The 27,797-nt window shown below is 39.7% G+C and overlaps 2 protein-coding genes across 2 annotated transcripts in view; both read right to left on the minus strand.

Annotated features, from left to right (window-relative positions):
- znf385d (zinc finger protein 385D) overlaps positions 1 to 27,797 on the minus strand; it is a 72,305-nt gene that overhangs the window by 18,202 nt on the left and 26,306 nt on the right. The window contains exons 3-4 of the mRNA XM_054621973.1: positions 17,438 to 17,545; positions 5,481 to 5,649 (exon numbers count right to left, since the gene is read on the minus strand). Coding sequence (XP_054477948.1) covers positions 5,481 to 5,649; positions 17,438 to 17,545 — 277 coding nt within the window. The remainder of the gene's footprint in view (positions 1 to 5,480; positions 5,650 to 17,437; positions 17,546 to 27,797) is intronic.
- LOC129109833 (tetraspanin-8-like) lies at positions 11,484 to 12,344 on the minus strand. Its single transcript, XM_054621974.1, has one exon. It carries the CDS (start codon positions 12,314 to 12,316, stop codon positions 11,621 to 11,623), a length of 696 nt encoding a protein of 231 aa, XP_054477949.1. The 5' UTR covers positions 12,317 to 12,344; the 3' UTR covers positions 11,484 to 11,620.

Consider the following 27,797-nt stretch of genomic DNA (forward strand, 5'->3'; position numbering starts at 1 on the left):
CACAAAGGCGTTTTTTGGGGGGATTTTGGGGGGAGGAGGGTGCCGGCGAGAAAAAAAGGGTGTGTGGAAGGGGAGAAAAGCCTTAGCTAGCCTCCTGCCTCCCTGCAGCCGGCTCCGTTGTACAGCTGCTGTCAGTGCTGGCATGGCTCCCCTGACAATCTGCTCTTTAATAGCTAATATCAGGGTACATTTCCTCAGGCACTGGACTGGAACTGAGAGATGGCGGGCTGCGCTGTGGGCATTTCTCTCTCTCTCTCTCGCCTCTTTGCCTTTCTCGCTCTATCTCCACTTGCAAGGACACACAAACACACACACACACACACACACATACACAGATAAACTTGACAGGCGGCCGCTGAGTCACCCCGCTAATCTATAGCATCTCGCTGCGTCCGACTGTCCGTCCATCTCAGAACGGACACAAGCTCAAAGACACAAGTGCCTTTTGATGAAATCGAACCTTTGATTACACGCTTTACAAACAGACTCATTATACCTCACTTGTGTTTTCTTCGCACATCAACTCAAACCGCCCGGAGCAGATGGATTAAATGAACAGTTTCGTTCCACAAACAGTTTCTTCCATTTCGTTGCTTAAGTCGTTTTCTGTGTTGCAACTTTTCAACAGAGCAGTTTTTCTTTTGCTCGCTTCTGTTGCTGCTCAGACTTTCCTGTGATGATATACTAAAAACTGATCATAGTATGCCAGGAATCAACACAGCTTTACCTTATTGTATAAGTTAAATTTAAGTTTTTTTTTCTTTTTTAATTCCAAGTTAGATCAACATCTTCAATTTCAGTTCCTTTAATAATTGACTTTAAGCATTTCGACTTGAGACGATAAGTTGAATGAATGTACTGCTGAGAGTTCACTCTACCAGTAAAAAAAAGATTTTATACATAAATATAAAACAAATCTGTCGGTGTCTTGTTTCAGTGCAAATACTAGGTGTTGATTAAACTAAATATCTTCGGTTTCCTGAACTTAACCGAGTCGATATCACATTTTCAAAACTCTGAGTTTGAGACGACTTTGAATGAATTAGTTCACTTGAATCAAATATTTAACGCAGCGGGGAAAGAATTCTAAATTCATTCAACCAGCTTTAGATGTTTCACAGTGTTTTCTTACAAAATAACAGCGGCCACAAAAAGAAAGCAATACTCATTACTAAGGATGTAATCAATCCTCTTGTTAAAGAAAACACACCTGAATGACACAATCAGGAAACAATCGGAAACAAAGAAAATGAGCGAACCTTGCATTGTTCTTTGCACGGATATTTTGTGCTTTGGAATGAAACGATTACAGTCATGATATGTTTTTTTTTTGACGGTAATTTCAGAGCAAAACAAACCCATTGAAAGCCCACTCAGGAAAAAATCAAATCGAGATCTGCCTCCCCGTTGTTTCTGCCTACTCTCACGGCGGCCATTATTCTTCCCTCAACTCCGCTTTTCATTAGAGCGAGCTCGGTGCCACTGATAAACCTTCAAATACTTCGGCCTTACAGATAATGCAGCATTTACCCACCTCGACAATTCATTCTTCTGACATCCGAGCACATTAATATTCATTACCCAGAGCCGCTTGTGACAAACCGCCGCCCCCGTGCACTGTAGATACCATAGTGAGATGATGCAGTGGTTTTTTTCGTAAGGGCACTGAGATGATTAATAGCCTTTGGTCTGTTTGGTTATGAAGGCTTGTTGTTTAAGGTCTCTTGAGTTCTCTGCCTGCGTACGATGTGTTTGGTATGTTGTGTAAGTGTATGTTTACTGTCCGTTCTTTGTAGAGTCCATAACAGATGGTGCAGGTACAGTGAGAGGAGGTCTGAATCCCATCATCACTGTTTAGCACTCATAGAGGGAGTTTATATAAAGAAGGCTTAATGTCAATGTTCACCTAATATGGATGCAAGCGCCAAAAAATAACAAATTTAAACCAAATTGCCCCTCTAATTGGTTTTAAGATATGAAAATAATCTCATTCCTCCCTTAGATAGTATCATATATAATATTCTCTATCAGTATCTCCTGTCAAGGCGATAATAAAAAACAATTACTCAAAGACAAATGCCTTTAATGGTATTTACATTTAAACATGTATGGGTTTGGTTTGTTGATGTTTTAACTGCATATTATATATTATATATATAACCTTTTCATTCCAAATCTATCGGGCTGGAGTGAAGATTCAACACAACACATATGTGTCACTACTAAACTACTTTTTGGCTGCTGATTTGTTTGAACATTTGTGATGTGAAATGCACTCTTAAGAAAAAAAACCCATCTTCTTTTGAAAGTCTTTTGATCAATGCTAACTTTCTGCAGATGCTCGCCAGGAATAACTACTAATACAAATGTTGCTTTTGTCTGAGACTCTGTGATGACGTGTGATAATCAAATGAACAATGCTTATGGAGAATTGTGTTGTGAAATAAAAACAGATAGGCCTCCAATAATCTGAAAAGAAGCAGGATTAAATAACATTTCACATTAATGACCTTCATTTTAAACACCGATTTGATAATTTTATAGTTTAATATTTCTGTCTGAATTTTTATGTTATGATCATTTATTTAATCATTTAACACCTTTGGTCTCCAAACCTGGCTTAGTGGTAGCTAGATAGCCTAGCACAGTGGTCATCAACTACATTAGTCCAAGAGACAAGTTTTCTAAGCAAATATTTTAAATATTTTGTTTCCTTTCTTTTCTGCATGATCTGAATCTGCAGTGGGAGGCTACGTGACCGCTGTGGGGAGAAGGACTCGCTGTCCAATCTGTTTTTGCAAGTTGTACATTTACCGGAGTTACATTACATTACAGTCATTTAGCAGACGCTTTTATCCAAGTTATACTTTTAGAAATGCATCCAAGGTGTCAAAACCACTGCTGCTTGAGACCTCCAAGATGTCAGCCAAAGAACTCATTACGTCACCTGAAAGCTCATTTACGGTAAATGTCGACAAACTGCAGCGTGGAATTAGCTCAAGGGTTGCTTAAGTGCAAATTGCTCCACTTAACGGTTTGACGTTTGTATATAGCAGCTTAGTAACTCTGTGGGATGCGAGGCAGAATGCTGCCAGGTGAGAAGCTCTTGAAATTACATAGACTAGCGTGTGACCCATGTGAGGTTAAATATGGAGAATTAAGTACTTGGTAATACTGTTTTCTCACCTACTTTTGAACTCAGCAGAGGAACATTGTTAATATTTGTAGCATTTATGGGCCAAAATCGCCTGTACATCCCCACTGAGGCGTGATATGAATACCTTGTTGGGCATCTCAACCGTTTAATGGTTCAATTTTCACCTCAAGCAACCTTTAAGCTTCAAGCATGAATAGGTCAGACTTGACAAATAGGTCACGGTACACGAGGAGCTCCAGAAATGTGCTCCTAATTTAAATACTTGTGGAACATTGGAAGAAGTGCATGGGCAGAGGTAAAAATTAATTCCAGAGCCTGACGGCTCAATGTGTTTCCAATTCCTTTAAAAAACGTCTATTGTTACAGTTAAAGGGGAAGGCTTTCATTGGAGCAATTTCATGACATAATAACAGGCCGCTCAAGGAATATTACATATGAGGAGGCCGAGAGAGCAGAGCTCCTCAGCAGCCAGAGAAGTTATCCTCCGCAGAACCAAGACGAAACACAGCAGATAAAACTATTTTAAATAATCTGCATCTGGTTGCCATCAGGTGCTGAAAGTTGCTGTTCATGTTTGTTTACCTTTTCCAACATGTTTTTAAGCAGAGAATTCCACCGAGAATAAGAATGTTTTTCGGCAGACACCTGGTCGAGATAACCGGATTTACGCAGGCACCTGGCTTTTACGTGATGAATATAAAGTTGCACAAAGTCAGCACTAAACAATATGCACCGGCAAAAAAATGTAATTAAAAAAATGGGATAACAGACAAACACAAAGTACAAATCCAACATAGGAGGTTGCAATGTTTTCGTAAAACGGCAGCATATTGAAGAATTCAGTGTGCTTCTTCATACAACGACTGCAGCTTCAAGTTTACCTGATCTGAATGGCCAAATGTAGAAGGACAGTTCAAGCCAATATCAAAAATACATAATTATCCTGTTACCTGTAGTGCGTTTTATCAATCTAGATTGTTTGATTTGGACTGCCTAGTTTTAGAGATATCGGTCATAGAGATGTCTGACTTCTCTTCAATATAATGGGACAATATGGCATTTGTCTGTATCTGCTTGTTGTGCTCAAAGCGCCCAAACAATTGAACAAAGGACTCAAAAGCAACGTCACTTTACAGAAACTTTGACCTGGCTATTCCAAGAAACTCTACAGACCTTGTTGTGAGCAGTTTCATGTAGGAACTATGGTTGAAAGAAAATAGTAGTGTAGTCCCATTATATTCGGGGGAAGGCAAACATTTCTAAGGCTAACAATCTAGATGGATAAATTGCAGGTAAGAGGAACACAACGTATTTTTTGATTTTGGGGTGAACTGTCCCTTTAAAGGCACAATGAAAAGCCTGCCTTCTCATACAGTGGTCGCAGCTATACCCATGAAAATGAATCGATGTAATTTGTAGATAGCCTAAAAATACATTTGTATGTAATCCATGTAATCATGAACCAGGAAGTATAAAGACCAAAAAGACTCATGCATGGATTGATAAAAAAATAATAACGGTGTTTCATGTGTTTGTGCCCTTTATTTGGATTTATTTCTCACATAAATGACATACTTAAGCAACGGCCGTAATCATTTTAACTCAAAGCACAATCTTTTCCTTAACTGTTTTATTGCCTAAATCATTACTACATTATTTCCTGTGAAGATGGAAGTTTAATTTGAAAAGACTGTATGCATGGAACAGGCGTAAATTGAAAAGTGTCGCCGAACTTTCGTAGGAAAACGCACCAAAAATGAGGAGTCACTTGTATATCAGATATCATACAAGCTGTATTATAGGGACACATTGTTACACTAAAAGTCATGCTGGAGTTTTGACCTCCCTGTGAAAGTAAAACCTCTCTTAATTCTGCTGTCACAGAAGGGGTTTAAGACATTTTAGTGAAATTCGGACTGAAAACAACCCTGAATTTTGCCGCTTCATCGACTATGTGGTTTCATTCAAAGTAATAAGGGAGCCACATTTTTCATACGATGCTGTTGTCTGTCTGAACGTGACATTAGATGATCCGACTGGCATTCAGTTTGAAGCATTCTTAGGCCCTACCTCATTCTTTTGACTGCCTCACTGCCCTGTGTGTCCTGCAGAGATCTCTGAAAATTCAATATTTGAGTCAGTACCCAGCCATTGGCAGAGCAGCTAACACAGGGCTGATATAATCAACAGTGAGTCCATCCAACTCCTGGAGGTTTTTTTTTTGGGTCCAACATTCCGTCTCAACAGAAGGGCAGCAGCTACAGAAATAAAAACAACAAAGAACATGTGTTGTGGAATGTGCATCTAGCAGGAAAACACAAACCTTTCCTGTCGGTGCCGTTGGGGACCTGCGAGGTGTTGATGCCCTTGGCGATCTCCTGGTTTGCGGTTTCCTTGGTGACCACTGAGCCTTTGAGCTTACTCTTCGGAGCGTCCAGGGCTTTTAGCTTCTTGGCATGTTTGGTCCCCTTGTAGTGGGCCAAAGCCTGGCTCTGTGAGGAGAACAAATAGCAGGCTCAATATATCGCTGGGGAAGCAGCAAAACACAGAGCCAGGATGAAGTGGAATATGAAAACTAGAGGAACACACTCAGAGGCAATGAAGCACACTAAACATAATTAGCAGGGGGCAGTTTGTTAACATTTGAAGAAAAAAAATGTTTATCGTAAAAAACAATTAACACAACCATGTAATTAGTTTTCTAAGTAATTTAAGTGCTTTATTTTTTGGATGTACTGGGGGAATAATTTCATGGGTTTTCTTTGTGTACCCGAAAGGCTTTATATTAGTAAATGCAGCTTTTTTTTAATCAAAAATAATTATTTGTTCCACAACAATGACCTTTTTTATAATGCCTTGATTTCTTTTTGCTAATAGCGCTGTCATTTCACCTTGTTTCCAGCCCCTAAATAGCTGTTGAGATTTGAAATGTGTTTGGCTAAAAGCTAAAAAGGAGTAAAAAAAATAAAAAGACAATTTAGTGTTAATAGGAAAATTCTGGACTTCAATGACCGAGACATTTGTGTGACCCATGTATAACTTCTGGAGTGGCTGTTTGCTTTAAAGTCCAAACACGTAGCGCCACAAAGATTCACCTTCACAAAACATTCACCGAGGCACTCAGAGGTGGGACATATGCAAAGACTTTGAGCTGTCCTTGTTTACTTCTGCACACGGCCACGCATACTTTGCCTGTGGCAGGAAGGAAGGTATCAGGGGGGATGCAATTGCCTTTTGGAATAAATAAGTGTGCCAACCATGCATTCCCAGAAGGTATTTGTAAGCAGCTTTACTGATGGGCCACAGTGGGGACATTCACTAAAGACTTGCTGGGAAAAAGAGACCATTCCAGCTAGACACCGAAGCAAAATATTAGTCCTTTTTCCTTTTTTTTTCTACTTCAGCAATTAGTGTCAATTATTTTAGAAGTACTGAGATTCTCTACTTGAAGGTGCTGCCTCCACACAGCTCTCAACATGGCGACGGCTGACCCTGCAGCTGGTAGCTAACGGTGCTAATAGCGCTAACAGTGTTTACCTTTGGCGACATCGCATAGATGGGACTGACGTATGAGCGCAGAGCAGAATATTATGTTATTCTGTTTAATCGCTAACAAATGATTTTAATGTTGCAGCAATGTGGAGTCATTGCACACTAATTGTAGATTAATACTGCATCATATCATAAAAGCACATCGTATGTTTTTTATTTTAAACTTTCAGTGTCAAATGAATGTAGTGGAGTAATATAAAATGGGAATATTCAAGCAAAATACAAGTATGTTAAAATTGTACTAAAGTACAATATTTGAGTAAACGAACTGGTTACATTTCACCACTGGTTCTAGCAGTGATTTATTTAATTGTAAGAAAATGAGAGCGGGTGAGGGTTAGGGTTAAAACAACCAGGCAAGTGAAGAGAAAAATGTACCTTAAACATTTCCCCTTCATCCTAGAAACCATTTTTTGGATAGGGCGTCATTTTTCCAAACTGAGTGCAAATCTTGTTCTGGCATGAAACTATTAATTTTGACCCACATTCATCACTGTCCAGGTATCAAAGACATAACCTTTTTTTTGTCATGAGACTCAGGTGATATGGACGGTTGCTTAACGCGACTACGCCAATAATTCATCTTTCATTAGAGCAATGAAGTGGAGGAATAGCTGGAATTCCAAGTTTGACACACGCATGATTAAAACTGGGAGAGACATCATTTGTTTTCCCTGCAGGTGCTCTGTGAGCTGGAAAAGACATGAAACAAATCATAGTCTGAGGGTTTTTTTTCCAGGCTGTCTGGAAACCAAAAGGTCAAAGTTCAAATCCCCCATATATCCATCAACAGACATGTGCCCATAAGCAAGATTACAATGACAATGTATGTAAACTTGAATTTAAGTGTCTGCTATATTGTAGAAGGAGCTTAGTCCTTCTATAAACAACTCCGATTGAATGCTAATGCTGCTTTGTGTCAGCTGTTTATGTAAATAAGCAACAGTTTGCTGACACATTAGCAACCAAGTGGGGCAACATCTGAAAAAAAGAAATTAAGACAGCATTAAGACAGCAATGTAAATAAATGAATCATTGAATTAACACTTCTTACCCTGGGAAAGTTATGCTGTGAATAAAACAATATTGTTTTTCTCAATGTAAGTGAGGATCTTTCCTCAGAAAAACATTTCACCTCTCATTATGTTAGCTTTAAAAGATGGATGCAATGATGAGGTGAGGAGATCAAATGTTTGCTTTTACATCACAATGGTTCAATAATCAGATCATTGCGAAAGTGTAGTTTATAGGTTAATCATCTGCATGTGTGAATAATGTAGTAGTATTTTGTTTGAGTTGTGTGATTCATCAAACAGCCTCCCCTTTGTATTGAAGTAATTATATTTTAATCTGGATAAGGTCTATTAAATAAGACAATATATTTAAGTATAGCTACCTTAAATACTGTAAATAGTCTGTGAGTCACTGCAATCATCCAACTAAGCAGACGAGGCATGGATGTGGCAGAAAACAAGATCAACTTGAAGTGTTCAGTTCAAATGAATGAAAGCTTTGTACAGAAATCAGAGAAAGAAAAAACTCCCTGAAAAATCATATGTTTGACAATGTAATTACAACATCAAACTGGTCATTGCATTCCTGGAAAAAGAGGATATTTTTGGTATCAAGGCAGGGTGGTGTAGGGGGGGGGGTTCCAGAACATGTTGTTCTGGTTTCAGAATTGAATTAACTCAATATGATTTCAACAAGACTGATCAATATCTTCCATAAACAGAGCCAGATTTTAGAGGACAGACCGAAAGCTCAAAAATGGAGGAAAGTTTACAAATGCTACAGCTGTGTGTTTCCAGTCGCTCAGAGTCATTGACTGCTGCTTCTCACAAGGCATCCAACAAATACTCATCAAGTTAATGTTCAAATAAAAGTATCTTCAAAGCCAAACATTGATGTAATGGAAGGTAAACCATCTTAAATCATTTTTATTTGTGGAAATAGTTTACTCCATTTCTTATTCATTTATGTAGTTGGAGTGGTCCCCCACTTTTATGTGTGGAACTGAGTTCACGCACCGTTTAGTTTCGTCATAAATCTTTACGACCTAGATTCACATGCTAAAGTTTGCAGCCAGTCGTATAATCAGTATGGAAAGGACAGTGTCTTTAAGTGCAACTGAGAATGTAAAGGAAACCTTAGTGATGCAGATTTGGGGGGGGGTTCCTCTAGATCAGGCATGTCCAAAGTCCGGTCAGATTTCATACGGCCCGCAGCTTCGGTCTTATAATGTGTTAGTTATGGCTCGCTAGCTCTGTCAGAATAAATAAATCATACAAATGTAAAGATGTAATTCCTCCTTTCACCACACGTCTAATGCTATCTGGCTCTGCATCCGTGCTGCGAACCCTTCTCAAATCATTGCTGCCATGGCGACCGCAAAAAGAAGAGAAAAGTTGACAGTGAGGGCCGCCGCTTTCAGGAGCGGTGGGAATTACAATACTTCTTCACTGAAAATCGAGGCAATTGTGTTTGTCTAATTTGTAAAGAGGCGGTTGCCTTGTTTAAGGATTTCAACGTAAAGAGACACTACGAGACTAAACATGCTACAACGTACGACAAGCTAACAGGGAGTGGCCGCGCTGAAAAAGTGAAGCAACTCCAAGCTGCTCTGGCATCATCCTCTGAGTCAAAGGAAAACATAACAAAAGCCAGCTACGAAGTGGCCATGTTAATAGCTAAACATGGCAAACCTTTTACTGAAGGTGCGTTCATCAAAGACTGTGAGATTGAGGTCAAGGATGAGTGACTCCCACTTGCGTGACATTTTACGCATCTCAACCACTGCTCTCAAGCCAGACCTGGCCTCTTCACATAAATCTAGATTTATGTAAAGAGGCCAGGTCTGGCTTGATCAAGGAACAGATAACTTGCTGACACTAATGGTCAAACACCATTAGTGTCAGCAAGTTATCTGTTCCTTGATCAATCTGAAATTGAGTGTTTTGAACGGTAACATCTGTCACTATTAACAGTGAAAAGCCTAAAGCACACTAATGCACTTGGACTTATGGCACTTATGTTATTAAACTCTTGAATAAGATATGTGTTATAACTGTTGATGTTATGTACCTGTAGATGTGACACAAACTATTGCTTTCTGAAAGATCTTGTAAAAGACAAAGGCAAAATTCACTTGTTTTAAAGTTTAATGATAACAGACCACTTTGCATTACTTATAACTCCTGTTTAAAATGTTCATGAGGCAAAGATATTTAACTCATGGAAATTCAAGGTATTCTATACAGTTTGTTCAATGTTATCTGACTGAATGAAAGGCAGAATTGTGTTTTTAGAGTTGTTCACGTCTGCCTGAGTGGCTTATATTTGGTTACATTGTCATTTGAAAAATAAAGGTAATTGTGACAATGAAAATTGTTTTATAACAGTGTGTATTTTCATGTAACTTTTGTGGTTAAAAAAATGTCAGAAGGAACTATTGGCCCCCGGGCATCTTCACTTTATCAAATTTGGCCCTCTTTGCAAAAGGTTTGGACACCCCTGCTCTAGATGGTCCTCCTGGTTCTTACCACAAAAACTCCCCCACCCACATTCCTGTGGATAACTTAAGACCTCAGAGTAAAATTCCCCATTTACAAACAAAAACAACCAGTGCACATTGTTATAACCCATAACACCCGGTCTGGGAGGGGGGGAGAGAAATGTGGTGAGACTGATGTCTGAAGGAAATGGAAATAAACACATTCTTTAAATATGTTTCCCTCTAGTGCCGGCTGCAACCAACACCTGGTTGTTGCTGTGCACATTTATATCTTCCCTCCATAAAGTTCTAATCCAGCCTCCATTGGTGTGTACAAATGTTGGGATGTAAATGCAAACACAAAGGTACTCAGGTATCATGTGGGAGAACCTGATCTATTGTGTGAGTCAAATGTGGTGAGACTGATGTCTGAAGGAAATGGAAATAAACACATTCTTTAAATATGTTTCCCTCTAGTGCCGGCTGCAACCAACACCTGGTTGTTGCTGTGCACATTTATATCTTCCCTCCATAAAGTTCTAATCCAGCCTCCATTGGTGTGTACAAATGTTGGGATGTAAATGCAAACACAAAAGGTACTGTGACTACTGCCAGCATGGAAGTAGGCCATGTATGCCATTACAGAAGTAAGTAAGGAAAATGTACTGAAAGTATGACAAGAACTGCAGACAAACATTATATTATGCATTACATAAGTGTTAATTCTGATGCATTCAGACACTGTCAAGTGCATTGTTTTGCAAGATGGGATCAAAACCCTTAAAAAAAAAAAAATGGGTCACAAGATGATTAAGGCCCTGATCAGATAGAACACTCTTCAGCAGCCTGATCCGATATATGCACCTTGTGTTTTGCGTGAACCTAAACTCAAGAGTTGAAAAATCAAGTCAACGCTGAGAAAACAGGCACCCAACTTCCTTTGATAGATCTCTTACCATGGTAAATTTTGCTGGAGAGCCACAGTTATACATCTGAAGTGAAGGTGTTTTCTTTATTAAAACTGCACTTTTATGTTGCATACAACTCATGCATTGTGTTAAACAAACGTCACTCAGCCTAACAAACAAAACTCTGTTGAGGGCCCAACAAAGTTCTGCAACACAGATTTATATATATATTTTTTGGACCGTCTTATTATCCACGTGAATTAAAAATAAAACAGAAAGCTTTTGTCTTGGTTAAACAAAAAAAAAAAAATTAAAAAAAGAAAGAAAATTATATACAATTTGAAAAAAAAAAAAAATTAAAAGCATTGAATATGCAATTCATAGTTGCAATATATACACACAAAGATTAAAAAAAAAACATTTAAAAAAGTACAATGAGTTTAAAACCAGTAAAAATGCATTGAAACACCGACATGGCGACCCGGCCTTTAAGACCTCAGAGCCTCAGTTTTAAATGATGCTTTTCCTCCCGTTACGGAGCTGATAGATCAGCACCATTGAGAAACCCATGCCCATAAGCATCACTATGCCAAATGCAAAGGCGATCCCCAGGAGTACGTCAGACACACGGTCCAACCACGTCATGATGTACGTCATGCACGGCGTGGAGTAGATCTCCCTTTGGTCCAAAACCGTGCAGTTCCTGGAGACGTCTGTGCAGTTACAGGAGTCGGGCACCACTGTGGAGTTGCCCCAGTCAATGTGTCCAACAAAGAAACCGCAGCAGAACCCGGACCTTTCCACGTTCTGAAACGACTCCTGAACTTCCTTGGACTGCTCGCTCAGCGGAAGCAGCTGCGTCATGTGTTTCCTCACCAGCTCCTGGGCAGCTGTGGTTCTTGAAACGGCTCCCAGCACTCCCACGGCCAGCAGCATGAGGAACATTACCAGCAGGCCCTTGAAGAACAGGGCCAGCAGGCAGCGGTTCTCCTTGATTGCTCCACAGCAGCCCAGGAAACCAAACACCAGAGTCATGGCCCCGGTGAACATCAGGAGGCGAATGGCCGGGAGGAGGTCATCTGTGATCCGGTAGTCTGCTTCGTTGATCGAGACGTGTGTGGCCAAACTGAGAATAATGACTCCACCGAGAAAAAACAAGAAGTTGAAGAAGAAGAGAAGGTATTTCATGACCTTTCCGACTGCCATTGTTCCACTAAACCAGGAAGCCAGGAGGTGAATGAGAAAGCCTCGCCAGGTGCTGCTGTTTAAATATGATAAATGTGGGTGGAGCTTTGAACCCAATGTTGGGGGTGTGTCCAGTTGGTGAAGGGTCACTTTGTTGAATGCAAGGAACAATGAAAGCCGACCTGAGGAGGTTCAGAAAAGTTGTTCTCCCAGTTGTTTAAGCTAACAAATCACAGCAACTCCGGATATCGCAACCTCACAGAGCAACTCTGGTTACTCACACAATGAGAGGACAAAAGGAGTGTAATCCAAATTCATTGGAATATAACAAATTAAACCTCTTTTTGACCAAATAATCCACAAACTAACTCTAAAAAGTCACTTTTGCAAATTCCTCTTGGCATTTTTATCAAACATAACTCCCATAACAGGTTTAAAATTTGTCTTGTGTTAACTTTGGCTTTACTTCATTAAAAACGTCTTCAGAAGTTCAAACAAGTATAATGGAAGTGAAAAAAGTAGGAGGGTCCAAAGGACTCTTTTGACAAAAAGCATGAGCTCTTTCAGTGTCTAATACTAAGCCGTATAATGCTGGTGCATGTTAAGATCACGTTGGGTTACAACCCGAGCGTCGCAGCACAAATAGCTTCAGGGTGTTTTCTTCTTCTGTGTCAGGGGTCACACAGACCCTACAGCTGTTTACGTATAAATGCAATATTGAAGTGGTAACAAATACAGAAATGACCCTGATTTGTTTGTTATTATACAAAATATGTAATGGAAAATATTAAATGGTATATGGACAATGCATGGATAAATATCTGTTTTACTAAACTTATTTTGAAAAAAGTAATTGACAGACAAATAAATGTACAGTTTGTAATCCTACCGTGTGACTAATTCCCTGCTAGATATTTATTAATACATTTAAAGCTGTAAAACTCCAATAACAAAAAATCGACATCATTTATTTGGGATGACGGGAGAGTAATGCTTCTCAAAAACACCTGTCAGAGTTAACGAGCAGATTAATTATATTTCACCATGTTCTACAGCTGCACCAGAAGTAATGATTCTTTTTCAGAGGCAGACTTCTTAAACGTATAATTTTTAAAATTGTGTTTGTGACCAAATTCTCCAAAGAATAAGAAAGGCCATCAAGAATCAAGTTGATAAAATGTGTTAAATAATGTTAAACAATGACATTTATGTTTATTGAGCTGTTTAAGAGGACTGCGTTTCTCCTGGACCACAATTAGAAGAAAACAATGTTTGTTTCACTCACAAGGAAACATGACAGAGTCATTGTGTTCTTTGTGGGGTTGTTCTGCTCTAACTACAAAGAAACAAAGTCATTATCTCTTTTCTGATTCATTCATTGTGTGATTTTTTTTTAAAAAGACATTTCATTTCTTTTTCTATCCCTTATCGGAGATGTGCTGCTGTTATTCCGTTGCTTTTAAATTATCCTTCTGTAGATATCTCATTTGAGTGAGGCCCTTTTGTGGTTTAGATTTTAATTAAGTTTTGTCTCATCTCATTCACACACTCAATTTATTTTTATTTCACTTTCTTTCAATTTCTTTTGAAGTCAAACTCCATAGAACTTTGTTTCTACTCTTAGTTCAATTCACTGATAATAGTGGCTCCCCGTGCTTGTTTAAACTGCCAGGATGGTTCTTCAGAGCGGCTTGTCTGATGGTTGATTAGCTTTGGAAACCTCCCCCTCCCACACACACCCACACACCTTTCTGATTAGGAGATGGGAGCTTTGTCTGATAATTTCATTAACTTCACCAAACCAACGATCCAACATTCACACCCAAATCACTCAATAAATGGCACCAGGTTTTGGACTTCTCCCTTCAGCTCTTGGTTTTCAGTCTTAAAACAATATTTATGTCACTTTTTGTTTGCACATAATTGCACATTTTGTCATTATTCCCATATATATATATATTTTATTTTATTTTTTTTATTTTTATTTTTTTTACTGGCCCATGCCCGGAGAGGGATCTCTCCTAAGGATTTACAAAAATGTACACAAAAAAAGGTAAATAGAGAGCGGAAATGCAGTAAATGCATCAAATGTAAACAGGTTATACAGCGGTCCATGTAAAGGGAGTAGATCAGATCTGGTGACTCACTTGCTTTCAACAAATTACAGTCCTGTTTACAGTCTAGACTCATAAACATGACTGCATCTAGTAAAGCAGAAAATTCTTGCAATCTTTAGGAACAGAGCAGCTCTCTCCTCTTTGTGATCTTCAGGTCATTAACTGGTTCACAAACTGATTTTTCTGCCCCCCAACAGAGCAGCTGGGATCAGTTTTTAGCAGAACACCACAGGCTTCCTGCTCGGCATCATCTCTCAGTTCACTTTATGATAAACTGTCACTGGAAAGTCGTTTCATAACAAAGAGAGGAAAAAAACACCCTGAGGGTATTTGAGACCTCCCAGCTCAACACGGCGTTACCTGTTGATTGACAGGTAAACACAGTCTGTCTCTCTAATGAAGTCTTAAAATAAACAGTAAATATACACCCAGATAGATTCCCCCATGTAAAACATAATAACCTCATCCTGAGTAATCACCGACACAGTCAGCGTATGAAATAGATTGATTACTCTTTAATGAAAGAGCGATGACATTGCTATTTAGGGGTGCTACTGATTTAACAACATGCAGCAGCGGCGGTGACACTCCTTTCAAATATTTTGATTACTTTCGAAAATTGTATGGAAATTGGGCGCGAGGGAAATCGAAACCCATCTGCTGGTCCATCGGTTGGATTCGGCGAGCTTGTATTAGTGCAATGCATTTCATTATTGTATGGTAGAGTGCACGTATGAGCTAATGACTGAAGAAATACTTTGTGTTGAACTCAGAGTTGGTAACAAGATCTCCATCCTGTAATCCATTTAGCTAATATGAGGCATTATATTGAAACTACAGATAAAGAGCTGATAACCAGTCATTATCATGCTATCATGAGCTAATCATGAGTTTAGGTTGGGATTAATGCAATGAAGTGCTAATAGGAGGCTATCACAATAAAAGCACTCTTTTCACACATGAAACAGTTTAACAGCTCAGAACAAAACCTTTGTACCTGACTCATCACTTCTGTTGTTTTATCATCACAAATGGTGCGTTGTTTCAATGTGAATGGGGTTTTCTACAGGCAGCTCACTCATGTGTTCCATTGGCGTTATAAAATGTTTAGTTTTTTGTCTAGAAGCTACTAAGAACATTTTGAGAAGCTCAAGAATTGATTGCAGGAACCGAACGCCAGTTTTGGGTCAAGATCAAAAGAGTTCTGCAGCAATGATGTTTTTTTTTGTAGGCCAACCAAGATTATTCCATTTTAACTGGGATTAAAGCAGAAAATAAGATTTGATACTTTCTTGTTTTCTTTAGCAAGACCATCTTCACAAATGAACATTACTTTTATGATTTCTGACGCTTGTTTGCAATCAACAGAAGTAAACAGATCATGTTAGGCTATAAACGAACTACACCACGGTCACATGACTTCACGGCTCCAGCATTAAGATAAAGGCGGACTAGTGTTTTCTAGTGATGACACTTATAAGTCTTATTTAGCCAGTGGCTTGCAACTGTTTTCTTTTTTAAGACAAAATACACAAGAGGGGTTTTTACTGACGCATTTTATATAATAGCGCAAAACGTTTAAATATCTGAAACTCGTGTAACGCATTCAAGAAACTCATTGACTGCAAGACAATGGAACCAGAAGTGCAACAATGCTGACTCATTTCTATGTTTAAGGACTCAGTCCTGCAGCACGCTATATATCTGTTGATATTACGTTATTGCAGATATAACAATAAATTGCAGAACAGAAATGTCAAAGATATGATTGAAGTAATTCAAACACAGTCACTGTTACATAGTTTGTCCACCAGAGAGCCCTTACAAGTCCAGTAAATATCTGTGTCCAATTTTCCATATTGTTGTTGACCCAACAACAGTTATTTAGCCAAAAATGTAGATTTTTTTATTTTCCAATAGATAGCGGACACTCGTCAACGAATCATTAACCTTTAACCGACGATTACTGTCTTTCATGCAGGTGTGCTTTCGGTTGAAATGCCTAACAAGCTGCATAGCTGCAACAATAACACGGTTAAATGGTTAATTATCCATAACACCACTAGTAGCTTACTTGTGAGATTTTTAAAGAAAGAGAAGGGGTGATTTAGAGGCTGAACATGAGAAGTTAATCAGAATACAGATAAAAAATTCCCACATCTGCAGCTTCAGTCTCACATTTTAACAACTCCCTATTTTCATGGCTCTTGGGATATGTTGAAAACCTCAAAACAAGGTAACATTTACACATCATTTATTTAGATGCCAAGGTTTAAGGGATTTTTCTTATACAACCGAATGTTTGTGAAAGATGCTGTTCAGAGTTGGTGGTAATGATGAGCTAGTACTGCTGCTTTCTCTTTATCTTCTGTATGTGGCACACACTCATAGACACGTCTCTTGGTGCATCCGAAAAATGGAAACCTCACAGCAAAAGAGCAGTTAACAATGTGTGATTTTCTATCAACCTTTTCTCTGATTCACTCTCAACACCTACAAAAGACTGAATACATGGACTGTATTTCAGCTCTTTTTGTTACGAGTTAAATCTTCCAGTGACTAAACTGTTTTCTCTCCCATTTCAGCTACAGAACAAATCTGTTGCCAATTGTCGTAAACATTTATATCAGTAGTTATAAGTTAATTTGCTTATAATTCATAAACAGACCAAGCTGCTTCATTGGACGCAATGGGTTTGTTAGCAGGATTCATCCTCTGGGGGTCATGAGTCTCTGTACCAAATTCAATAGCAATCCATCCGATCGTTTCTGAGATATTTAAGTCTGGCCCAAAGCAGCGGAGCGACAAAAAGACACAAAGCCAAAGTGCTACCATGGCTAAAAAAAAAACGTAATTTCAACATAATTTAAAATGTTCTTTTTAACTTTTTTACCCATATATGCACTGCCCCAACAGAACAACATGGCTGACACCAGAGCTGGTAAAGCAAAATTCTTTGGAGTTTGTAATTATTATTTCGATTTCAAATATTTTACACTCCTCTTCATAAGAAAGATTTGCTAACCTGTGAGTTGAACCTCAGCTGGCAAACGCTGCAGGAGACGTGCTTCCTCTTTACGGTGGGAGGGAGGCCGAGGGTGTGATGGAGGACGGCTTTCTGCACGGGGTCCATCTGGAGACCGGAGGGAGACACAGGGAGAAGGCTAATTAAAACAGTTGCTAGAGCTGACCTGTAAATCACCTTCAGTCCTCCATCACTCACTAGGCTGTGAAGCGAAAACAGGCTGCCTGGAGCCTTTTTTTTTTTTAAAGAGCCGGCCATTTATCTTTGTGGTTCGGACATTTACACTCATTACACACTATTGGTGTTTGACTGCATGGACCTTACTGTAATGACCATCGGCAAAATCCCTTAAATGAGCACTTGGGGGACGCTACTGGCATCAATGCATCTCTTTATCATCACCATTTCCACATAAGAGACTAAAACCAACAGTGAATTTAACCGACTAACAAGGACCTTCTGTGAAGCCACAGTCTGTGTTAATGTTACAGTGTTTGATTGCTTTCCAAAAAACCACATAAAAGAGCCATACTCTTGCATTTGGTGAAGTGTTTCTTCATTGTTTTCAGTGCGACGCCTTGACTTTATTGCTCACAGCTCATTCAATTCTTTAAAACAAAAATCACGAGCACGAGGCTGACGTCTTTGTCTTTAGCAGAAGCTTTTTTCTCAAAAGCGACGAACAAATGAGGTACAATTCAAGCCACAGTAGAACCGAGGAAAGTAGCCGTCGTCAAGAATATGTGCTTCAACACTCTGTTCCACTTTTCACCTGACACAAGTGCCACGAGGCCTGCAGAGCCATGAGGTAACATATAAGTGCCTAGCAAATTACAATCTTTAAGAAAGCGCTGGAGTGAGAAGCATCAGTTGCTGAGTTGCCTCTGAATAAATAAATTCATTGTTCGGATTGCAGTGAAGAGATTCTGTATATCACCTAATGCTGATTTTGGAAGCCATCTGATTTTTATGGAGGCACAAGCAATATCAAGCTGTGGCCTCACCTGTTGGAAAGATAAAATAATTGAGCCTCATGAGAGAAAAACTCAAACAAACTTAAAGTGATTCTGAATGAATCATCCGTTTTCCTGTGTTTTCTCTTCGGCCTGTGCTACAAGTCATGAAAAGTCTGCCTTTCTCTGCAGGGTAAACAAATCTGTATCTTATTGTGGGTGAATTTGGAGATTAAATATGTCACAGAAATTCATCTTTTTTAATCCAAGCAACATTTATGCAAATTAAACTTGGCCACAAATAATAAACTATCAATTCAAGAGTGTGCAGTTAAGAGAGTTTGTTGAATCCAAACACTCGTGCAAGCAAGCCTAACAGAAGAAAAATCTGCATATCTTTTGTTTTAGAAAACATGCACATAAACATGAGAAAAACAGCCCAAAAAGCACATACATTTTCATCTTTTGGACTAACTGGGAGCAGGCATGCTGCTGGATTGCTGCTCGCTGCCTGCCTGGTTGGTGCCTGCCTCCCTCGGTGTGGTGACAGGGCTTTGAGGAATGAACAAACACATCTGCCTCGCAGTGAAAGTGTCTCAATAGGCACCACTTGGCTACAGAAGTAGGAAAGGTGCCGGCAGTGTGTGGGAGGATTAATCCACCTTGACAATTGTGCTGCAGAAGGTAGGCACAACAATGTTACGCTGTCGCTTTTCTGTGGACGCTGTTTTGGCTGAATTGAGGCTGTTGACATTATTTATTTATCATTTCAGAAGTGTTTGTGTGCAGAAGTGGAAAAAAAGTTTCCTGAGATATTCACCTTTCGAACAAAAGTGGAAAACTACTAGTCCTTACTAAGTAGTGGAAATCACCTGTGACGGTGTCATGCAGTATAAAGTGTTGGTGGTAGTCTTTACTGGAAGGCATTCCTTATACTTTCATTCTCGTCCACATTGGCAGTAAAACCAGCCAAACAATTCCTAAAGGGCCGAGGCAAGAAGTAATCAGGTGCAGGCGACACTGACGGCAGCTTGGAAACACAGACGATCTGCCAAAAACGGCCGAAAAATGGGTTCTGTATTTACACTGAGACGGACTGAATGAGGAGCAGCTGGTTAGGAAGGTGACGGGGTCGGCTGATCTCTAAGGGAGGTAAACTCACGGAGGGCAAAACAGGGAATGGAAATTTCCAGAAAAGACACAGTTGGAGAAGGAGGCTGAAGAAGGGAGGCAGTGCAGACAAACTTCCAACATTTCTCCAGGCCGGTCAGTGTGCCACCAAGAACTTGGACACAGGATGACCTGGCTCAGAGGGACTGGATGTGGAGGACCGGGTCCATATGAGAGTAAAGAATAACTGAGGCCTGATGGGGGACAAACTGGATCTTTGCTCGGAAAAGGCTGAATAGATACTTTAAATGCCAAGAAACACCAAACCGACATCAAAGAACTAGCTTTGACAAAGGCCAACTCTACGCATGTGTTATGACCAAAAAATGGAGTTTGGACACCGCAAAGACTTCAGCTAACTAGCATGTTCATTCTGCGCCTGTGTGAGAGAAAATAACTTAATGTATACATTAAGTTATTTTCTCTCACACAGGCGCCATTCAAAAGGGTATATCGGATCACCTAGGACTGTGGATATAAAGGCCGTTGTTATGATACATACATGAAACAGAGCAGCGTTGGCCAACAATTTTCTCACCACTCTCAATAACCACTTAGCCTCAATCCAGATGGCCAAGTCATTGTGAAAATATTTGAGCATTGGAAGGAGATGAGATCTAGATGAAAGATGAGAAGAGCCTTCTGTGTGGTACCTCTTGACCTCAGTCGTTTGCTTTCTCTCCTCACATCTCTTCTTGTGCAGTGATTATCTTAAGCTGAATAGCCAATCGGGCTCGTTTTACGCTTCAACAATCCGCTCAATTGGCCAAAAAGCCAAAGGAGCAGGACACCCCTTAAAAACAAGGGCCAAAAAACGCTCACCAACGGCTCGACACTTGCCGACTGGTGTGTCAGGGCCTCTAGAAAAAGAAGCAAGCTCTGCTAAGGAAACATGACATGGGTATGAAGGTGGTGCAGACTCTGATAGAAGGACAGACACAGGCTCAGACTGATTCATGGCACGTACACAGGCTGAGTGGCAGCTTTAGGCTCAGACTGAGAAGAAGAAAGAGGCACTGAAGGAAAAGCAGCAACTGGTTCTAACTGAGGAGGCACATTTAAGTTCAGACAAACAGTCCATCAGAGACCAATTGAGAATCAGAAATCGATTCAGGTTCAGACAGAAGTGACAAGTCCAGGCTTCAAACTGAAAACTCAGCTGTCACAGAGAGGGACATGGTGTATTAATGGTTTAAATCATAGACTGTATCGAAGAAGTGGACGTAGTCATCGTCACGTCTCCTATTGGTTTACTACTCCTTGATGCTTTGAAGTTTAGAGTTTTCCGCCGCTGTCTTGGATTATGGCCGTCACCATGTTTTTGTTTTTTGCTGTCAATGAACAGAAGTTACCAAATTTGTAATGCAGAGTAGTGATTTAGAGACGCTGTATACGTCACTGACCTGTCAATCACAGTTAAACCGCTCTTAAAGGGACCATCATTTACTAAATGAACATCATGCTGTATTGAAAAAGACTTGAAACTAGAGATTGAGACCATATACTCATGTTTACAATGTTTACTGAGGTAATAAATAAGTGAGAAGTAGAGTCATTTTATCATAGATTTTCATCTATACAATCTGACTTCTTTTTGCAACCGGAGGAGTCGCCCCTGCTGGTCAGTAGAGAGAATGCAAGTGTTAAGACACTTCTGCATTGGCTTCACTCAGCAGAACCAAAGGTTGCCGCCTGTTTTAAGTTTGGGGATACCAACAAACATTTTTAGGAATTCTCTTAAAGGACAACATTTAAAGTGTTGCACTCCGTTGTATGCATGCTAAGTGACAGCAATAGTTATACCTGTTAAACAACACTAAAGACTGATGAGACAAAAATTACGTTTAGTTTCGCATGGAACTTGAACGGCAGGTTTCCTGGACAAAAGACTTGTGTTTGTTTGTTCTGAGGTCAGAAAGGTGTGGAATCGAGAGGTTTCTGAAACTGTTCAACCATCTGAGAAGCAATTCTGATGAAGTATACTGAGGCTTTTAGAGACAGAAACAGGTTCAGCCTCAGAAAAAAAGGACAGCAGGGACATTATTGTGGATTTATTGCAGGGTTGTAATAGGTTTCTGGAGTTATGAGCTCTCAATATGGTTCTGGCTGACTTCAGATTTAATGCCAAAAAATGTTGCTCATTACTGATGCTCTTTGACTGAGCAGTGAAGTCAAAATCTGTAAGGAGGCTATCGATGTACTGCACACTAAAGTACATTTTTCATCCGGTTTTTAATCACTTACATCTCTCTCTTTTTTATTTACCATGTCTCAAAGAAAGTGAGTTGTAACTGTAATAATTTTAAATGGTTCCACTTTCACAGATTGGATCCAGTCAATTTCTGTCAAAATGAATACCCTTGGTTTTATACACTGAATCAAAATCCTGCTGGAACAATGAAATGTTCCCTCACAGCAAAACAATTACAGCAATTGAGCTGTCAGCGAAGTGAGGGAGTCTCACATGAATCGCTCGCAGTGCTTATGTTCACAGACAATACACAGTGACACAAAGTAGTCCTTGGTGGGTGTTTTCAGACACTTATGATCCACTGTGGCACTCAACATAAAAGGTTTTGTGAGGAGTGGCATTGTGTTTCAGCTGTGCGGAGAATTTATATTTCTGATAGGAAATGTCTCCACTGAATTTCTTGACACAGAACATCTCAACTAGTCAAATACTACGCTTGGTCAGGACCATTGGCGTCAGTTTCCAACGCACTGGGAAGCCCAACTGGTCAAACTATGATGCTTTAATAAGGAAATTTAAAACGAAGTTATTTGACGCCCTGGTAATGGGAGTGGACTAAAAATAATAAGGTGCTGGTCTGAAGACTATATGTGGTTTTAAGGGTCAATTGGAAGAATGACCCAGGATCAAACTAACACATTGCCAGAACCAGAACAGATGCTACACACATGCATATAGCTTATTCAGTCTTTAAGTAGTCTTAAGCAAAACTCACAGTGTTTCCAGCCAAAACATATAATTGTGTCACATTATTGTCATATAATTGTTGGTGGAGACCAAAACTGAGCTAAAAGTGGAATAAATATTGGGCTGGACATTCACCTAGGTCAATGGAAAGATAACTCCAAATGAATACTAATATTGCACTATGTCTGCTGAATGTATACTCTATTGTTTACCAAACACATTCATCATATCAGCTAATTGAGGTTATAATAAGTTGTGTTTACAGTATGTTCCACTGTTGTAAATAGCCAAAAAATTAATGCAGCTTTATGGCAGAAACAATTCCTCAGTTTTGCTGTCAAGGTACATTGAGATATATAAAAAAATGAAATTCAGAGACAGCATAAATTCATTCAAGCAAAGTGTGACAAGGTTAAGGTCTTGTTTTGTTAAAAGTGGTCACACTTTAGTGAAAATTTGCAGTTATTCTGAACTTTATAGCCCATGAACATCCAGAGACAATAAAATATTTTACAGCTTCAGCAGTACTCAAAAGCAGAATGATATAACACACACCTACTTAACATTTGGATAAAAATTTGGGATACATTATTGGCTTTTAATGGAGAATACATTTACTAAAATATCTCTGAAAGTCAAACACTTATATTATACAGCAGTGCATTTAGCTCATGTCACGAACGGAACTAGGTGAGAGGCTGCTATTAAAAAAAAAACGAGTTTATATCACGTCCATTTTAACTTAGTGTTGTTGATTGCTATGCTATGCACAATCAGCATTATGAAACACGCTGCACTAAATGTGTAGGCAAAGTCAACGAGGTAGAAGCAAATACCGCCCACTTACTCAGTTGAAATGCATGTTATGATATACAGTGAAATGTGCCTCTTTTCACCCTGAAAACACTGTAAAAGTCTGCATCACATTACCAGAACGAGGACTCTCCTCTGCCTCTGCCCTGATACACTTTGTTGCTAAATTGGAGAGAAAGAAAGAGTTGCGCAACACTTTACCTTTGTACTGTAAATCTCACCCCAAGTCTTTGGGAAGGGAGAAGAGGATGACACATTGAGTTGGCGAGGCTTGCTGGCAGAGGGAAAAAAACACTACAGCAGAGAAGCAGACGCACTGCAGCCTGCTGGGAAACTGGGGCCTGAGCACTTGGAAAGCCAGTTAAAAACATCTGGGCCACGAGAGAGCGGATGACCTCTTACTAGAAACACGCACTGGGCTAGAAACATGTTTTTCCTCCGTCACTCTGGTGCTGCGAAAATTAATCTGCGGTGATGAGGCCACAAGACATGGCACAATCCTCCAAATTCATCAGGAGGGATTTAAGTACGTGGCAATATCATTAATCACCGGGTATGAAGTGGATTGAAAGTTCTCAGCCTGAATTTATCCCACCCTACTATTCTTGGCGGCTAATTTACCCACAAATCAGCGCCCAAATTCCACCTCCCCCTGTGCATCTATTCCATGTATCCTTTTTTTAAGAAATCCCCATGACATGCAGCAATTTGTTCCCTCCCCGCACTGAAACACGATGTGTTCAGGCCTCGTCTGCGGAGAGAGCAGCTGCGGTGCCAGGGACATGTTATTCCCCGAGCTCCTGCTCCCATCAGCCACCCACTGAGCCACACACTCCACATGGGCCACGCCTGCCAGGGACAGAAATGTCGCCGGAGCAAATGTACCACGACACACATGTTAATGCACACGCAAACACGCACAGCGAACAACACCCACGCACGCCAAACCACATCACACATGCCCAGTTTCTGAAGCCTGCAGTGCAAGGCGAAACTCAACATCATCTTTTTAAAATCACGTCCTTAAGCGCTAATATGCAATTTTAATTTTTTTTTCAGTTGGTTGAGTTCCAGCAGCATTAACACTTGTCAATCATCCTGATGAGCTGTCTGCCTTGAAACAGCCTCTCGCCTGAGGTAACCGTAAAGCCGGCGCAGACGATCAGAGAGCAGATGGCGAACAGCCAGTCTGCAATTAAAGAAAAAGAGACGTTTGTAGTGTCTCTGAACAGGTCTCGCTCTCACATAAACATCCTTAACATTGTCGAAAAAGCAATTGCAGGTAAACACGGAGGGTTTTGGATCTTACACGCATAGTCAAAGGCACAGCCAGTAATGTGTGGTTTAGCTTATCGTTTCTTTTTTGTGCAATTCTTGTTGATCTCTTAAAATGTTCTTCTTTCATAAATTTCCAGACATTCTTCATTTTTGTTTATCTCACTTCATCTCACACTTTTTTAACTTTTTCAGGCTACACATCCAACTCTGTTCCCAGTAGACCAGACATACGGAAATGATTCTGTCTGTTTATATAATATTTTAGTTATTGTGGATTTTTTAAAGTTTTTTACTTAATATTCTTTACTGTGTTATTACTTATTTACTTATTTAAAATACCTGTTTTGATCTTGCTTTTTACTATGTCTCTTGTTTGCACTATCCTCTCTGCTGCTGTAATCCTGCAAATTTCCCCGCTGTGGGACTAATAAAGGATTATCTTATCTTATCTTATCTTTAAATTTACAATTTTCCTTCTTAACCTCCTTTTATGTTTTTCTCTTGCCTTGTTTTGGTGTGTTCGTGTAAAAAAAAACGTGATTTCAAACAAATTTTACCATGATGTTGAATCTAAAAGCGGATTTTAAAGAATGCAGATTAATAAAAACTATGACATTTTAATCGTTAATTTGATTTGCTGGCCTTCTGTAAAAAATGCATTAAGATTCAGGAAATGTCACAATATAAGTAAATCCGTTTTTCTTTTTCTTTCGCCTCGATCTCTGTCTGTGTCTGTCGCCTTCCATTCGTCGGTCCGTCTTTGATTCGCACTGATGTGTCTCTGTCAGTGGAGACGTCGGCAGCGTGTCGACAGCGAGGGAGAGTAAGCAGGTCATTTGCCGGATACCATCTGACAGCCCACAGAAGGCCTGTCCGTCTCAAAGTTCAACCCAGCAGCCGCCGCCGACGCTCCCCCACTCAGTGCTGCCCGATAATGTGACAGGACAAGACAGTGATGAGCTGAGACGGCGGTCGAGACGGGCCGACTCGTACGACTGACGCCTGATAAAAGGGACAGAAACACACACTGAGTGCTATCTGTTTATGTTGCACGAGGCTTCGTGTGCCAGCCGTGTCTGATATCGGTTTGTGTGTGACAGAGGGAGTTAGTATCACACAAACAAGCTGGCATTAAAATACACAACAAAGGATCGAATAATCAATTACGTGACATTTTGGTTTAATTCGGTTGTCTGAGCGCTTTCTGAGGAGATTAAAATGTCTTTGAAGGAGCAGTAAATCACATATTTACTGCTCTGTGAACATGATCATTAATCTATTACGTGATGCGAGTTTGTAAAAAGCATGATATTTGTTTTTTTTTACAAAATGCCCCAATCCACAGTACGAATATAAGCACTACTACCAAAAAGCAACATATTACACAACCTGCTTTTCTCTAAGGAATCAGATCTCTAAATTGTTGATTATTTAGGTTTGTTTACATCAGTAAAGCAGTGAGACCACGGTGGTTTTGGTTAATCATCAAGCAACACACAAAATGTTGGTTTTGGATCAACAGTGATAACTTTTTCATTATGCATGTGAATGTAGTTACATCATTTATGTGGTCAAACAAATTACAGATCAGAATATCTTGGAGGTGTACACATCTGCTCTGTGTGAGCAACACTATGAGCAGGAACCCACTCATCGTTTGGATTGAAATAGAAACATTATAATATTACAAAAAAATGTCTTGACAATGTTTTTGGATTCATCACCTCTATAGTGCTTTCTCATCTAACCAGTTTGACCAACCATAGGATTTTTTTCGCCTGATTTCAGAAACTAAACTACTACTAAATATATCTGCTGGACGTGAACTGGTCAGGAAGCGATGTTTTAATCGATCTTTATAAACCGTGTTTATATTTATGTAGCTCAATCCATTTGCAGGGCTAAAAATACTAATAATGCTCATGATCAGTTATTTCTGTGTGATCTCTTTGTGACACCAGAGAACAAAAATAAACAACTCAAAAAGCACTGAAGTACAGCATGACCTGCTGTCAGTCATCAGACTTTGATTCCCACTTGATGATGGGTTGATGAAGCAGTATGCAACGCTCCCAAACCATCAAATATGACAGCTTGGTCTTTGGCCCCACGCTGCTGATGCTCTTCGTAGCCCTCCAGCGTCAGTTTTGCACATGCCAATTTACATTCGTCCCATGTTTGCTCTGTCTTTCAAAACTAACTTCTGTGTTCACAGACAAACTTCTTGGTTAGGCTTAGGAAAAGGTCATGGTTTGGGTTAAAATTAGTATATTTGTTACATAGTTAAGTAGGATAAGTTATGGAAAGTAGGTGAAAGTCCCGTGTTTTATGACCCACCCATGCACCCCCACCTCCTCTCTATGCAGACCTGACTTCCTACTCTAATTACGCCATTTAGCGTAGCATTGTTTGATGTGTCAGGTGACCATATTTTCAAATCTTGGACAGTTATGCTTATTTATGCACCATTGGCATTTTCATCAAGATGGGGGACAATTATTTCATTATTGCAGCATTTTTGTTGCCAGATATGTTACAAAAGAAGGACTAAGCCTCCAGGAGCTCTTTAGAAAACAGAGACTTTATCTTCGGCATGACAGCTAACCGTTAGCACACTGACAGGTTCTTTCAGAAAGAGCCGCAAGCATCATAGCAACAGCCTTGACAACGACACACTGATTGATCGACACACATAAAGACAAATCAGTGTTCAAAGTTCAGACGTTTGGTGCATTGTTTATGTTTTGATGTTGGGTTAAGGAAAGGGACAGGACATCATCAATACCAATAAAAGCACTGACAACAGGCATAATATTATTTGGGACCAAAACTGAGACAATTTGGAAGTGACTGTTGAAGTGACTGTTGTTTTACAGAATTTTGTCAGGACTCTAGACACCCAGCATTATACCCGGACAATGCCGGACAAAAATGAATAAATTAACCAAACTACAGGTGTGAAAGCAGCCTACAATCTGGGAAAGATGGCCTTCATGGTTAAAAGAAACATTGATTGACTGTTGGTAAGAGACTGGCCTTCACAGGATCCTGTGGCGTGAAAAACATTTCAATGCCAAACAAGCCACTCAGATCTCCTCTCAAAAGATTTTCATTTCTGTGGTCGGTACGGTCTCATTTTTAAGAGCAATGACACATGACAGCTCTAGCTCAATTTATTTGCAGATAAACTTTGATCAACTTCAGCTGT

Source organism: Anoplopoma fimbria, chromosome 20 (assembly GCF_027596085.1).
Source record: "Anoplopoma fimbria isolate UVic2021 breed Golden Eagle Sablefish chromosome 20, Afim_UVic_2022, whole genome shotgun sequence".
NCBI classification, from domain to species: Eukaryota; Metazoa; Chordata; class Actinopteri; order Perciformes; family Anoplopomatidae; genus Anoplopoma; species Anoplopoma fimbria.

Coding starts and splice junctions, on each gene's coding strand:
- LOC129109833 (XM_054621974.1), bottom strand. CDS start 12,316: ATGGCAGTCGGAAAGGTCATGAAATACCTTCTCTTCTTCTTCAACTTC.